Genomic DNA, 15159 nt, shown 5'->3' with positions numbered 1-15159 from the left:
CAGCACCGCCCTCTCTGGGATTCGGCCCTCAGCCTGCACATCTGGTTCATCCCTTCCTCCCACAGATCTGAGGAACTGCCACCTCCCTTAAGTGGCCAGAAGTGCTAGGCTCCATGATTACTTGTTTTTCAGAAGTCAGGGAACAGAACTCAAGGAATATATGTATGAAATATTATATATGAAATATTATATATGAAATATATATATATTCCTTCACCAATTTATAAAATAGTTACAGTCTTGAAAAACTCAGTATGTATGAAGTCATGCTCCTCAAAACTCTGGTTCAAATGCAAAATGTCTAGCCCTAAGCTCAGATGATCAAAAAACAGGCTTTCCTCCTGTACACATGTCCTCAGCAGACACTTAGACATCAGGCTGACCCAGGTGAACGTTACCACTAGAGCTGGGACACCTGGCACCTACCCTCAGTGGCATACTGTCACACACAAAATTCACAGCTGTCAATTTCCAAAATTTCTGGAGAGGGTGGTGTTGCCTTGTTGAGAAAGAAGAGTCACAGTTTATAAGCAAAACCTGGATAGGAACATTGGAGCCTTCAGGAGAGCTGGGAGTTTGTTTTCTGAGCTTGCAGGGTCTTTAGTGAGGAAAGTAATGGCATTCAGCTGGAAGACATCATCCGTACATCAGTGCGTCCAGGATTCAGAACTGGAAGTGGTGGCCTCCCGGGTCTGAGGTCACACTGAGACATAAAGGCAGCCTCTTCCCTCTGAAGTACTCCTGCAGGGCTCACCTCAGTCCCGTCATTTATACAACACCTCTTCCTTGAGCTTTCTGCCTGTCCCAGGTGCTGGGAACATGCGTTCCAATCAAGTTGGCTCCTGGTCCAGAGGGTGAGAGCCTCACACAGTTACCTACAGGCTGGTGGGTCAGGGTGGAGACCCCCGCATGGGCCTGCTGGGGAGGGAGCTAGAGGAGATACCACAACAATATGGGCTTAAGGCTGCATGGAAGTTACCAGGCTAAAGCCTAGGGGCTTGTCCTGGATTGGAAGAAGAGGCTTCATGCCACAACCCCAACAGGTGGTTGTAGGGAAGCCAGGGCCAAGCCAGGCTGGTCAAAAAGGAGGCTAGGGTGTAAGGCTGGGATGGAGGCAGTGTGGCAGGATGGATGCCTCACTATGCAGACCTTGAGGTGGGTTCTCTGGGTGTACAGAGCACCTTGTCAACACCTTCCCATCAAAAACTGGCATGTTATGTTGTATGTTATAGTCACATGTCTCCCCAAGACCACAGATAAGGGGCGAGTCTACATCTTCCTGTTCCTAGCACTGTGCTTGGCACAGGTGAGTCCCTCTGTGAATGTTTGTTGATGAATAAATAAGTGAATGAGTGACTAGTGAGTGAATCATGAATTATCCAGAGTTGGGGAGACTCCTGCTCTCCTTGCAGGGCTGAGAAAGAAGAAAATGGAAAAGCTATGGTGTCTCCCAACCCCTGCATGGCATTTAGCTTTGTTCCGCAAGATGCCCCATCTTCTCAGCACCTGGTCCCATCACAGGGTCATATGGACCCAGACCTGCCACTCAGAGAGGAGCAGGTGCATCTGGCCAGGCTAACAGAGTGTCCCTGCTTCACTAGTAGATCAATCACTTCATAGAAATGGTTCTACCCAGTTCATTAAGCATCAAAATGCCATGGAAATGGGCAAATGCATGGAGACAGCAGCTTGGTGGTGCCTGGGGCTGTGCAGAGGGGAGAGGTAAGTGACTGCTGCTGGGTATGGGGCTTCCTCTTGGGGTGACAGTGCTCTGACACAATTGACAGGTTGAAGCATTCACGCACCAAAAACTCTGAACTGTCCACTTTTCAAATGGTTAAACTGGTGAATTTCTTCTGATGTGCAGTTTACATGAAATATTTTCAAGGCCATGGGACACAACAAAATTATCTGCAACATAGGTGTGGGGAAAATGGAAGTTCCTATGGCCAGGATCCTTACCTGACCCTAAAAGGCTTGATGTAATTGGCCTACTGCTATCCACACCTGTAGGCAATAAGCTGTTATTGACCGAGTCACTATATAAAGAGCTTCGCCCAGTGCTCTTGGTGGAGGCAGAGATGGAAGTGGACTATGGACCTGAAGACTGTTGGATGCATATATGATTCTAGTGATTAACCTGCTGTTAGGAATATAAAGCCGGGTATAACCCTTTTACCCCAAGAATGTTCCACTGTCATTTCTCAGTCTCATTGAATCCATAGTAAACTTGTTCTGGGCTGAAACCCTCAGGTAAGACATCTGGCATATCTGGCAGGATTCACTGTAGACCAAAGAATGGAACAGGCTGCCTTCATGGGAGGGGTGCACCAGCAGGTCGCCCCTATGGATGGAGAGACATTTAAGTGTCACCCAATGGGCATGTGGTCTGAGGTGTCTTTTCTCTTAGAGGACTGGGCCCTGCCCCAGCCCTGGGGGCAGGTGGAGGTGACACCTGAGGCAGTAGAGGTGGCCCTCAGCATAACAAGTGTCTACTTGAGAAACAGAGTGTCTATGAGGCCGCGGGAACCATGGGTTGACTGTTTCTCACAGTATTAAAAGAGTCTATAGATGAGAAGAACATGCTCCTGCGAGAGTCATGAGAACACAAGCTGCAAAGTGCTGTAAATTTGTTGAAGAATGAAATGGCGTTGACACAAGAAGAGGAAGCATGAGAATTAGAGCTGCAATGTGTTTTAGAGGAAGTAAAAGATATGTTAAAAAATGAAATGGTGTTGCTGTGAGGCACTGTGGAAGAGAGAAAGGCCGTGAAGGAGAAGTACTGTAGAAAGCAGAAAAAGCAGCAGTGAGAAGAGCTGTGAGGTGCAGTGGAGGAGGTAAAATATTATTTGCAGATTGAGACAGCAGTGCTACAAGGTGCTCTGAAGGAGGCAGAGGCCATGGAGAAGGACGTACTTGTGCGAAATGCACAGGAGGAGGCAGCATGAGAACGCCAGCTGCAAGGTATTGAGGTGAAGGTAAGAGCTGCTGAAGACTGAGCTAGCACTGCTGCGAGGCACTGTAGAAAAGGTAAAGGGTGTGACAGTAGGCGCTCTGGGGAATGGTGAGAAAGGTGTCATCGGCCCGGAAATAGAGGAGGAGCCAGGGAAGGACTCTTCTATTGAAAGCCTGCCCAGTCGTAGTCAGGAAAATAAAGTCGCAGCAATCGCAGGTTCCTCTGGGAGGGGCGCAGCCCCCTCTCCAGGTCGTGGAGTACTCCATGCTCTCTGCTCCTGTACTCAGGCTGAGCTGGTGGATTTGGGCTTCCGGTTTTAGCAAAAAGCCTCAGAATCAGGTATCAGCTTGGCTCCTGCCTCTTTGGGATGTGGGGGGATGGGATTGTTCTGTCTGGATCAGAGATGGGAAAGCTGACTTCCCTGACTGTTCATCCTGCCTTAAGGCAGTGATTACAAAATGCATATCAGACCCCAGAAAATCACCGTCTCCTCAATTGGGTTACGGCCATGCTTTGCGCTGTATGGCCCAATCAGAGTAATTTACCATCCTCCCCACTAGATGGCAGATGTATGCTGAGCTCCAACAGGTGTTACCAGAGTTAGGCATGAAAAATGCCCTCTATAATCCAGATAATTATGGCCAGGTGGGGAGCCTTTTACTGTGGGGATGAGAAATGTGGTGCTTCACATGGCTCCTGTGTCCTGCTTTGGGCCCGTAGTAGCCATTCTTGCCCCTGACTTAGAGCAGCCCGTAAGTGAGGTTACCCATACGGTAGCTGACTTGGGAGAGGCTGAAGCAATGAGCACAGAAGGAAAAGCAGTCTGCTACTCAGAGGAAGAATTTAAAGGGCTCCTTGAAGGTCACGAGGATCCAGATGTGGGTTGATTTAATAGGGGCAGGAGGAGACAGGGAGAAATTAGATAGGAGGTCAAATAGAATTTTACTGAAGCTGTGGCAACAACAGACACTGGAGCACCTGTTCCTGGCCGCTGAGGACCAAGAAGCAGAGGCTGGAGACAGAGCTACAAGTGAGGCCTATGTGTTTGCAAGACTTCCTGCTAGAGAGTGAGCCGACCTCGGCTGAACCTGCACAGGAAGATGACTGGGGGATACAGCTTGACAGGGGAGGGTCGAGGTACCCACCCTGAGGGACTGAGGGGAACTGGAGAGACCACATGTTTAAATACTAATCCATTGGTCCCCAGTGAACGTACATGTCCTGGCTCTAGTAGACACAGGAGCTGAGTGTTTGGTGATTTATGGCAACCCTGAGTGGGTTCCCAGGACCCCTGCTGTTATAAATGGATACTGGGGGTAAGACTATTGGACTGAAGCCAGAATCCCTTTGGGAATAGGGTGTCTACCCCTAAAAGAGTGTGCTATGTGTATCTCTCCCATCCCCAAATATATTTGGGGGATAGATTTGCTGCAGGGCCTGTGGTTACAGACCACTGCAGGTGAGTTCAGACTGAGGATATGTGTGGTGAAGGCAGTTCTGAGGGGACATGCTAAGCACCCACCCATAGCTTTACCTGTGCCTCGGCCGGTGATTAATACCAAACAATACAAACTGCCTGGAGGGCATAAATGTATTGGAGAAGCCCTCCAGGAACTGGAGAGGGTGAGTATTATAAAGCCTACCAGTAGTCCTTTTCAATTTCCCAGTATGGCCAGTAAAAGAGCCAGATGGCCTCTGTTGTATGACTGTGGATTACAGAGAATTGAATAAAATCGTACCCCTTCTGCATGTTGCTGTCTCCTCTATTGCAGACCTGATGGGCACCCTCGGTCAGGAAGTAGGAATGTATCATTATGTTGTGAATCTTGCTGCCTTCTTTTCCATTGACATTGAGCAGGAAAGCCAGGAAAAGTTTGCCTTAACATGGGCAGTATGGAAGTGGACTTTCAATAAGTTAAAATTGCAGACTGGGGTACAGACTTCCAGCATAGTTAAAGAAATCCTGGGATGTGATGTACAGAATGGAGACTGTAGTTAATAGGACAGAACTACATTTTGAACATCGCTAAGAGAGTAGTTGTTAGAAGTTCTCATACTAAGATTAACCAATTTTGTAACTGTGGTGCCAGATTAATTATTATCACTTCACAATATATACAAATATCAAATCATTATGTTACAGGCCTGAAACTAATATAATGTTATACATCAGTTATACTTCAAGAAAAAGACAAAACATAGAGAATAAATCACAGAACACAAAAGACATAGCCAGGGACTCTGAACCATGAGAATCAGCAGTTGCAGTTTGCTCAGGGCCTTCCTTCTCTTCCTCTTTCATCTGTGTTCAGGACGCGCACCGAGGACTCTTCACCCAGCAGCTGCGACCCACACAGAACCTCCAGCCGAGGATCAAACTGAAGCTGTTCGGCCATTCCGGGTCTGGGAAAACCACCCTCGTGGAGTCTCTCAAGTGCGGGCTGCTGAGGAGTTTTTTCAGAAGACGCCGGCCCAGACTCCCCTTCACCAACTCCACCCGGTTCCCGCCTTCACCCCTGGCCTCCAGGCCTGCAGGTGGGTGCCTCCCCCCAGCTGCTGTCCCTCCACAGTGCTTGCTTTTGCCCTCTCTCCTCTCAAGGTCTAGGATGAGTGGTGGCTTTATTTTTGTCCCTTGGCTGCCTCTGACTGGAACCTGCTGCCTGGGTGGCTTTCAGGTGTGGTCCACCTGGCTGTGGGCCTCGTCTCCACCCACTCTCGGCCTGCAGTGCAGACTGTCTCTGTGACAAGGAAAGGACCTCGCTGACATCGTGGTCACAGACACAAAGGCCACCGGCACAGACGCACAGAGAGCAGAGTCGTGCCATGTTCTCTTCGGGGACCCTGCCCTGGGCGTCAGAAGAGCCGGGGCTGACACCCTGCAGACTGCCCAGATGGAATCCTGGCTCCAGGCCGGGCCTCTCCCCTCACGCTACTTGGCATGCTGCAGACACACCCAGCAACGCAGGAACATAGAGCAATACACCTGGGTCCACAAGGAAGCACCCGTCCTGCGCGACTCCAAGTGGGTTGGTGGTTTGAAAGCCTGCTGAATGGTTCTCACGGCTGGTCCAGCGGCTCCCAAGAGACCCTGATTGAAACAGGCTTTGCTGTCTTCCCCAGCCTTTGCAAACCAGTTATAGGTGGGTTCACAGCCAGAACTGCAGGGTTCCCTGTCCTTCCCTAGGGAGAAACACCAGCAGTGCACAGACAGAAATTGTGCAATCTGGGGTGTTAATTTCTCTTGAGCCCCCCTTTCAGACTGAATCTAGTTTGTTGGAGATAAAGAACAGAGAATTTCAGAGTTTCCTAAACGGTGTCAACTTTGAATCTCTATGCCTTGAATTCACTTTCTATAAATGATATTGCAAACTTTTGTATCTGTTCCTAGCATGAAAGCAACTGTTTAAGGTTTGTGTTTCCATCTCTCCCCAAGGAGGATGTCCGGGGAGCAGTAGTCAGGGATGGGGAACAGTTGGCTAAGACTTTCATGCTCTTTTCAACTTCTTTTCTCTGAACACAGCCCTGGAATTGAAACTTGGGGAAGAAATAATAACCAAAGTGGGTTTACAATTAGAATGATTGTAACATTGCTAACACTGCTGATAGTCATTGAGCACTAACTGTGTGCCAGGAACTAGGCAAATGTGGTTCACGTGACATGTCATTTAATCCATAAGACAGCCTTTCGGGGTACTCTTAACCGGGGATTGGGGGGGATGTCAAGTGACTGCCCGGTGTCACACAGCTGGCAATTCAAGAGTGTCAGGTGCTAAAGCCACTGCTTATTAATGATACTTGTAGCTCCATCTGAGTAAGGGCATTTTCATGCACACATTCTCCATTTTCCAGGGTAATTTTGGTCCAGTTTGGGGATGTAAGATGCCTTATGTTTTCTCTGATGCCAGTATTTTTTCAGATTTAGTAGGTGGGTTCAGCCTGTGTGTCTGGACTAGACTGCTTCTAGTTCAAGATTAGCATGTCTGGCAGTTTCTGGAGTCACCCCTAGGAGGAGCCAGCGTGTGTGTGTGTGTGTGTGTGTGTGTGTGTGTGTGTGTGTGTGTGTGTGTGTGTGTGACACAGAGAGATCTATCTGGATCTGTGATCGTGAATTTTGTTAAGTCCTCACTGGAGTGAAGATTATGCCCCAGAGGCCTATGAGTTAAACTGAACTAGCCACACATCAAGTGGCATATAATTCCTGGGAGGAAGAGATTTTATTTGCATCTCAACCCTCACCTCTCAGGAGTAATATCTCCATTCATCTTTCTCCTGGTCAATTTCCCACATCTGGAAGAATCCAGAAGTAGATTCTGGATAAAGTGCAGCTTACACTGGCTGGAATATCAGCAAGAGTCCCTGTGTGGAACCAAGTCCTTCAGCCTGTGCTGGGACATGGGTCACAGGCCTCAGTGACTGAAGATTCCCTCCAGGATATTATAGCTTTCTAATGACCAACCAGGCCACACATCTGCAGCCAGCACAGAGCGGGTGTGGGCCTCACACAGAGGCCGTTTCTCTTGTTCTCTCCTTAGTTCAGGCTGCCTTCCCTGGACAAAACCTGTCATTTCCATGTCAAGGTGACTCATGAGTGGGGCTGGGCTTCTCTGAAAGCACTGGTAGGAGGCCAGCACTGCTCTTCCTTATCCCAATCGTCCTGGTGTCCTGTGGTCCAGAAAATGCTGGCTCTGCTACCAGAAGAAACTGAAGGGAGAAAACCTTCAAACTGTGCCCCACCGCCCCCTGGAGTGATCTCACAAGCCCCGAGGAAGTGCATCTCTGCTCTCTGTGGTCACTTCCCTAAAAGGAAGCCCCTGGGATTTGCAAGACTTGAGAAGGTAGCGAATGCTGAAAAGACGGGAGAGAAGGCCTGGGGATGGCAGAGGGTGGTCGAGCGGGCAAGGCTGCAGCTCCCTGGAGACACAGCAAAACCCGTGTAGAAGCAATAAAGTGTGGAGAGGCCCATGTGGGATGAAGGCAGTAGGTGACTTGTGTTCCAGGTGCTGTGCATGAGTCTGTCATGGTGTATTGATAATCAGTTTATCAATTGCTGTGAACAGGCTTAAATGCTAATTTGGGCTCGATACGCAAGACACACCACCACACGCCATAGCTGTTTAGTATACTTTCACTTTATTAAAAGAGGAGGACAGAGATAAGGGAAAAGAGGGAGACACAGAGAAGTTTCAGGAAAACAACAAAAAGGAAGAACAAGAAAGAAAGAAAGAATCAGTCCATCATACCACTAGGACCTCATCATCAGCACTGGAAAACAAATCATCATGGGCAGGTCTCAGAGAAGGACGACAAGGCAGCAATACTCCAAGGACGATCGAGGGAAGGCTGCTTGCGGTTTCTCTAAGCTGATATTTATGCTACTTTAAACAAAAGAGGCTCAGTGCCAATAGACGCATGCATGAGTCACATATGGACCCAGATCTGGCCAGGAGCCAGGGCTGCGTTCACAACTCGCTGTTACAGAAACGTCCTGGGCGCGTTTCCCAAGGTAGTTATCCCGGGCACATAGCCCAAGGACAAGTATCTCTGGCACGCAGCCCAGGGTTGTTGTTCCCTTCTCCTTGAGGAGTGGCCAGCTCCTCTGGGAAAGGGGTGCATACCTTGAGCCTGGTAAACTCATATGACCCCGAGCAGGCCTTAACATTTTATACTTTACTACACATGGGAGTCTCACAACTTGTGAGGTTGTGTCATAAATGCATTTCAGAGAAAAGCAACCTGAGGCTCATAGACCTAAGGCATGTCTGCCTAATGTAAAGGCCAAAACCCGGGGCCTGTTCAGCTGCAGTGTCTGTCCAGTATGAGGAAGGGGAGGGGGAAAAAATTATGTGCCAACATTTAAAAATCAAGAGATTTCACCTAAAATGTTGGATATTTGACTTTTTGTGGAGAATTGGAAGCTCTGGCTACAGCAGATGTGCATTCCTGCCTGGGATGGGTTGGCAGGGAGGAAGGTGCTGCCCTGTATGTACAGTGGCTCTGCATTCAATCCCATCCCCACCCAGCTCCCTAACTCCAGAGCCAATGGACCAGAAGAGAACTCAGAAAGTGACTCCCCCAGCCCATGAATGACATTTTGCCCTGTGTTAGAGAGGACATGTTGGGGATTTAGTGGAGTTTAAGATGCCTGGGCTAAGATCACCCCTAGTCAATGTCAGAGGTGGAATTAAGTCCCACATCTGTCTGGCCAAAGCCAGGTGGTCTCACAAAGGGCCTAGGAAGGATGGAAGAGATGGGTAGCCCCATAAAGACCTGTGTTGCTTAGTTCTCTAGTAGCCTGTTTGCTCTAAGGGGTGGGGAAAATTTCTATCCAAACAGTCCCTGAAAGTGAGAAGTCTCACCTGCAGTTGAATCTAAGCCTGCCTGAGGCCCAGGAGAGCCAGGAGCTCCCCTGCCCAGCAGGGAGCAAGCACACCTTGGGCTGAGGGGCCACCAGCAGGAGGCCACAACACAGGGAGCCTGGGGCCTGCCAGCCCTAGACTGGCCAGCTCAGCTCACCTCCTGACCCCCACAAAACAGCAGCAAGGCAGGCCTTGGAAAAGCAGATCAAGGCACACGTGTGAGGAGCCAAGGTGGTAACCTTGGGAGGCCAGACTGGGAGAGGGTGGCAGGCTCCCCAGGGTGCAGGCTACGGCCTGCAGGGAAGGACGTCTGGTTTTGAAAAGAGCATGGTCTCACTGCTAGCGCCTAGGGGCCCCATGACCTCATTAGAATGATCAGGCTTTTTGCTTTCATGGGAAGGGATGCCAGTGTGTGCACATTTATGTCATGCAGACAGTGGGACGTTGGTTTGCCTTTAGAGAATGGGCCCTCTGTGCTGCCAGCTGAAAATGCTGGATGCTAAAGGTTGAGCCACCAGCCGGGAGACAAGCCCAGGCGGCGTGGATGGATTTTGGCAGCCCCTGCCTGCAAGGCTTGCCGCACCTGCCTGCCAACCCCCCATGCTTGCTTGCCTGTCTCGTATACATCCGCTTTGTGGCCAGCTGAGTGTTGTAGCTGCCCTGCTGTGGCTCCACAGTAGGCAGGAAGTACCAGGGCAGTGGGGGAGCGAGTGCCCAGGAGGAGCGCAGAGGAGGCTGCCGCCTACTCTCCCCAGAGTGGGCAGAGGGAGGAAGTCTTGGACCAGGGTGCAGCGGCTTCTCCATCAGGGCCTGCCACTTTCCACCAATAGGGGTCAGTATTTACCAAAAATAATGTCCTAATCTAATAGTGTTTGCCTGTGAAATTTTTTTTTTTCCAGGTGTTCCTCACAAGTACCTTTTTTTTTTTTTTGGTATCATTAATCTACAATTACATGAGGAACATTATGTTTACTAAGTAAACCAAGTCCCCCCTTCACCAAGTCCCCCCGACAACCCCCATTACAGTCACTGTCCATCAGCATAGTGAGATGCTGTAAAATCTCTACTTGTCTTCTCTGTGTTGCACAGCCCTCCCAGTGCCTCCCCCCACATTATGCATTCTAATCGTAATGCCCCCTTTCTTTTTCCCCCCCTTATGCCTCCCTTCCCACCCATCCTCCCCAGTCCCTTTCCCTTTGGTAACTGTTAGTCCATTCCTGGGTTCTGTGAATCTGCTGCTGTTTGGTTCCTTCAGTTTTTTCTTTGTTCTTATACTCCACATATGAGTGAAATCATTTGGTACTTGTCTTTCTCCGTCTGGTGTATTTCACTGAACCCTCTAGCTCCATCCATGTTGTTGCAAATGGTAGGATTTGTTTTCTTATGGCTGAGTAATATTCCATTGTGTATATCTACCACATCTTCTTTATCCATTCATCTACTGACGGATACTTAGGTTATTACTTCCGTTTCTTGGCTATTGTCAATAGTGCTGTGATAAACATAGGGGTGCATATGTATTTTTCAAACTGGGCTGCTGCATTCTTAGGGTAAATTCCTAGAAGTGGGATTCCTGGGTCAAATGGTATTTCTATTTTGAGCTTTTTGAGGAACCTCCATACTGCTTTCCACAATGGTTGAACTAATTTACATTTCCACCAGCAGTGTAGGAGGGTTCCCCTTTCTCCACAAGCTCGCCAACATTTGTTGTTGTTTGTCTTTTGGATGGTGGCGATCCTTATTGGTGTGAGGTGATATCTCATTGTGGTTTTAATTTGCATTTCTCTGATAACTAACGATGTGGAGCATCTTTTCATGTGTCTGTTGGCCCATCTGAATTTCTTCTTTGGAGAACTGTCTGTTCAGCTCCTCTGCCCATTTTTTAATTGGATTATTTGCCTATTGTTTGTTGAGGTGCGTGAGCTCTTTATATATTTTGGATGTCAACCCTTTATCAGATCTGTCACTTATGAATATATTCTCCCATACTGTAGGATGCCTTTTTGTTCTATTGATGGTGTCCTTTGCTGTACAGAAGCTTTTCAGCTTGATACAGTCCCACTTGTTCATTTTTGCTTTTGTTTCCCTTGCCCAGGGAGACATGTTCATGAAGAAGTCACTCATGTTTATGTCCAAGAGATTTTTGCCTATGTTTTTTTCTAATAGTTTTACGGTTTTATGACTTACATTCAGGTCTTTGATCCATTTCGAATTTATTTTTGTGTATGGGGTTAGACAATGATCCTGTTTCATCCTCTTAGATGTAGCTGTCCAGTTTGCCAACGCCAACTGTTGAAGAGGCTGTCATTTCCCCATTGTATGTCCATGGCTCCTTTATCATATATTAATTGACCATATATGTTTGGGTTAATGTCTGGAGTCTCTATTCTGTTCCACTGGTCTGTGGGTCTGTTCTTGTGCCAGTACCAAATTGTCTTGATTACTATGGCTTTGTAGTAGAGCTTGAAGTTGGATAGTCAGATTCCCCCCAATTTATTCTTCCTTCTCAGGATTGCTTTGGCTCTTAGGGGCCTTTGGTGGTTCCACATGAATTTTTGAACTAAACTTGTTCCAGTTCATTGAAAAATGTTGTTGGTAATTCGATAGGGATTGCACTGAATCTGTAGATTGCTTTGAGCAGGTTGGCCATTTTGACAATATTAATTCTTCCTCGCCAGGAGCATGAGATGAGTTTCCATTTGTTAGTGTCCTCTTTAATTTCTCTTAAGAGTGTCTTGTAGTTTTCTGGGTATAGGTCTTCCACTTCCTTGGTTAGATTTATTCCTAGGTGTTTTATTCCTTTTGATGCAATTGTGAATGGATTGTTTTCCTGATTTCTCTTCCTGTTAATTCATTGTTAGTGTATAGGAAAGCCACAGATTTCTGTGTATTAATTTTGTGTCCTGCCTAGTAGTTTTGGAGTGGAGTCTTTAGGGTTTTTTATGTACAATGTCATGTCATCTTCAAATAGTGACAGTTTGACTTCTTTACCAATCTGGTTTCCTTGTATTTCTTTGTTTTGTCTAATTGCCAAGGATAGGACCTCCAGTACTATGTTGAATAACAGTGGGGAGAGTGGGCATCCCTGTCTTGTTCCTGATCTTATAGGAAAAGCTTTCAGCTTCTCGCTGTTGAGTATGATGTTGGCGGTGGGTGAATCATATATGGCCTTTATTATGTTGAGGTACTTGCCCTCTATACTCATTTTGTTGAGAGCTTTTATCATGAATGGATGTTGAATTTTGTTGAATGCTTTTTCAGAATCTATGGAGATGATCATGTGGTTTCTGTCCTTCTTTTTGTTGATGTGGTGATGTTGATGGATTTTCGAATGTTGTACCGTCCTTGCATCCCTGGGATGAATCCCCCTTGATCGTGGTGTATGATCTTCTTGATGTATTTTTTAATGTGGTTTGCTAATATTTTGTTGAGTGTTTTTGCATCTATGTTCATCAGGGATATTGGTCTGTAATTTTCTTTTTTGGTGGGGTCTTTGTCTGGTTTTGGTATTAGGATGATGCTGGCTTCATAGAATGAGTTGAGAGTATTCCCTCCTCTTCTATTTTTTGGAAAACTTCAATGAGAATGGGTATTATGTCTTCTCTGTATGTCTGATAAAATTCCACGGTATGTCCATCTGCCCCAGGGGTTTTGCTCTTGGGTAGTTTTTTGATTACCAATTCAATTTCGTTGCTCGTAATTGGTCTGTTTAGATTTTCTGTTTCTTCCTTGGTCAGTCTTGGAAGGTTGTATTTTTCTAGGAAGTTGTCTATTTCTCCTAGGTTTTACAGCTTTTTAGCATGTAGGTTTTCATATTACTCTCTAATAATTCTTTGTATTTCTGTGGGATCCATCGTGATTTTTCCTTTCTCGTTTCTGATTCTGTTGATATATGTTGATTCTCTTTTTCTCTTAACAAGTCTCGCTAGAGGATTGTCTATTTTGTTTATTTTCTCAAAGAACCACCTCTTGGTTTCATTGACTTTTTTCTATTGTTTTATTCTTCTCAATTTTATTTATTTCTTCTCTGATCTTTATTATATTCCTCCTTCTGCTGACTTTAGGCCTCATTTGTTCTTCTTTTTCCAATTTCGATAATTGTGACTTTACACTATTCATTTGGGGTTGTTGTTCCTTCTTTAAATATGCCTGAATTGCTATATACTTTCCTCTTAAAACTGCTTTGGCTGCATCCTACAGAAGTTGGGGCTTTATGTTGTTGTTGTTATTTGTTTCCATATATTGCTTGATCTCTATTTTAATTTGGTGGTTGATGCATTGATTATTTAGGAGCATGTTGTTAAGCCTCCATGGGTTTGTGAGCCTTTTTGCTTTCTTTGTACAATTTATTTCTAGTTTTATACCTTTGTGGTCCATGAAGTTGGTTGGCAGAATTTCAATCTTTTGGAATTTACTGAGGCTCTTTTTGTGGCCTAGTATGTGGTCTATTCTGGAGAATGTTCCATGTGTACTTGAGAAGAATGTGTATTCTGCTGCTTTTGGATGTAGAGTTCTATAGATGTCTGTTAAGTCCATCTGTTCTAGTGTGTTGTTCAGTGCCTCTGTGTCCTTACTTATTTTCTGTCTGGTGGATCTGTCCTTTGGAGTGAGTGGTGTGTTGAAGTCTCCCAAAATGAATGCATTGCATTCTATTTCCTCTTTTAATTCTGTGTTTGTTTCACATATGTTGGTGCTCCTGTGTTGGGTGCATACATATTTATAATGGTTATATCCTCTTGTTGGACTGACCCTTTTATCATTACGTAATGTCCTTCTTTATCTCTTGTTACGTTTTTTGTTTTGAAGTCTATTTTGTCTGATACTAGTACTGCAATACCTCCTTTTTTCTCCTTGTTGTTTGCCTGAAATATCTTTTTCCATCCCTTGACTTTTAGTCTGTGCATGTCTTTGGGTTTGAGGTAAGTCTCTTGTAAGCAGCATATAGATGGGTCTTGCCTTTTTATCCATTCTATTACTCTGTGTCTTTTGATTGGTGCATTCAGTCCATTTACATTTAGGGTGGTTATTGAAAGATATGTACTTATTGCCATTGCAGGCTTCAGATCTGTGGTTACCAAAGGTTCAAGGTTAGCTTCTTTACTATCTTACCATCTAACTTACCCCCTTATTGAGCTATTATGAACACAGTCATATGATTCTTTATTTCTCTCCTTCTTTATTCCTCCTCCTCTATTCTTTATATGTTAGGTGTTTTATTTTGTGCTCTTTTGTGTTTCCTTTGACCTCTTTTGTGGCTAGTTGATTTTAGTTTTTGCCTTTAGTTAGTATTTGGTTGGTCTGCTTTCTTTGCTGTGATTTTATTTTCTCTGATGACATCTATTTAGACATAGGAGTGCTTGCATCTAGAGCAGTCCCTCTAGAATACCCTGTAGAGGTGGTTTGTGGGAGGCAAATTCCCACAACTTTTGCTTGTCTGGGAATTGTTCAATCTCTCCTTCATATTTAAATGATGATCGTGCTGGATACAGTATCATTGGTTCAAGGCCCTTCTGTTTCATTGCATTAAATATATCATGCCATTCTCTTCTGGCCTGTAAGGTTTCTGTTGAGAAGTCTGATGATAGCCTGATGGGTTTTCCTTTGTAGGTGACCTTTTTCCTCTCTCTAGCTGCCTTCCTCTCTCTAGCTGCCTTTAAAACTCTGTCCTTTTCCTTGATATTTGCCATTTTAATTATTATGTGTCTTGGTGTTGTCCTCCTTGGGTCCCTTGTGTTGGGAGTTCTGTGTGCCTCCGTGTTCTAAGCAACTATTTCCTCCCCCAGTTTGGGGAAGTTTTCAGCAATTATTTCTTCAAAGACACTTTCTATCCCTTTTTCTCTCTCTTCT

At 45.9% G+C, this 15159-nt stretch overlaps 1 protein-coding gene across 1 annotated transcript in view; it reads left to right on the top strand.

Annotated features, from left to right (window-relative positions):
- The window catches only part of LOC118922051 (death-associated protein kinase 1-like), a 79366-nt gene that overhangs the window by 60027 nt on the left and 4180 nt on the right, over positions 1-15159 (top strand). Inside the window, 1 exon segment of the mRNA XM_057499400.1 lies at positions 5269-5491. Within this exon segment, the coding sequence (XP_057355383.1) occupies positions 5269-5491 (223 nt within the window).

The sequence above is a fragment of the Manis pentadactyla genome, chromosome 3, assembly GCF_030020395.1.
Source record: "Manis pentadactyla isolate mManPen7 chromosome 3, mManPen7.hap1, whole genome shotgun sequence".
NCBI lineage: Eukaryota > Metazoa > Chordata > Mammalia > Pholidota > Manidae > Manis > Manis pentadactyla.
This window is presented reverse-complemented; position numbering and strand designations above follow the sequence as displayed.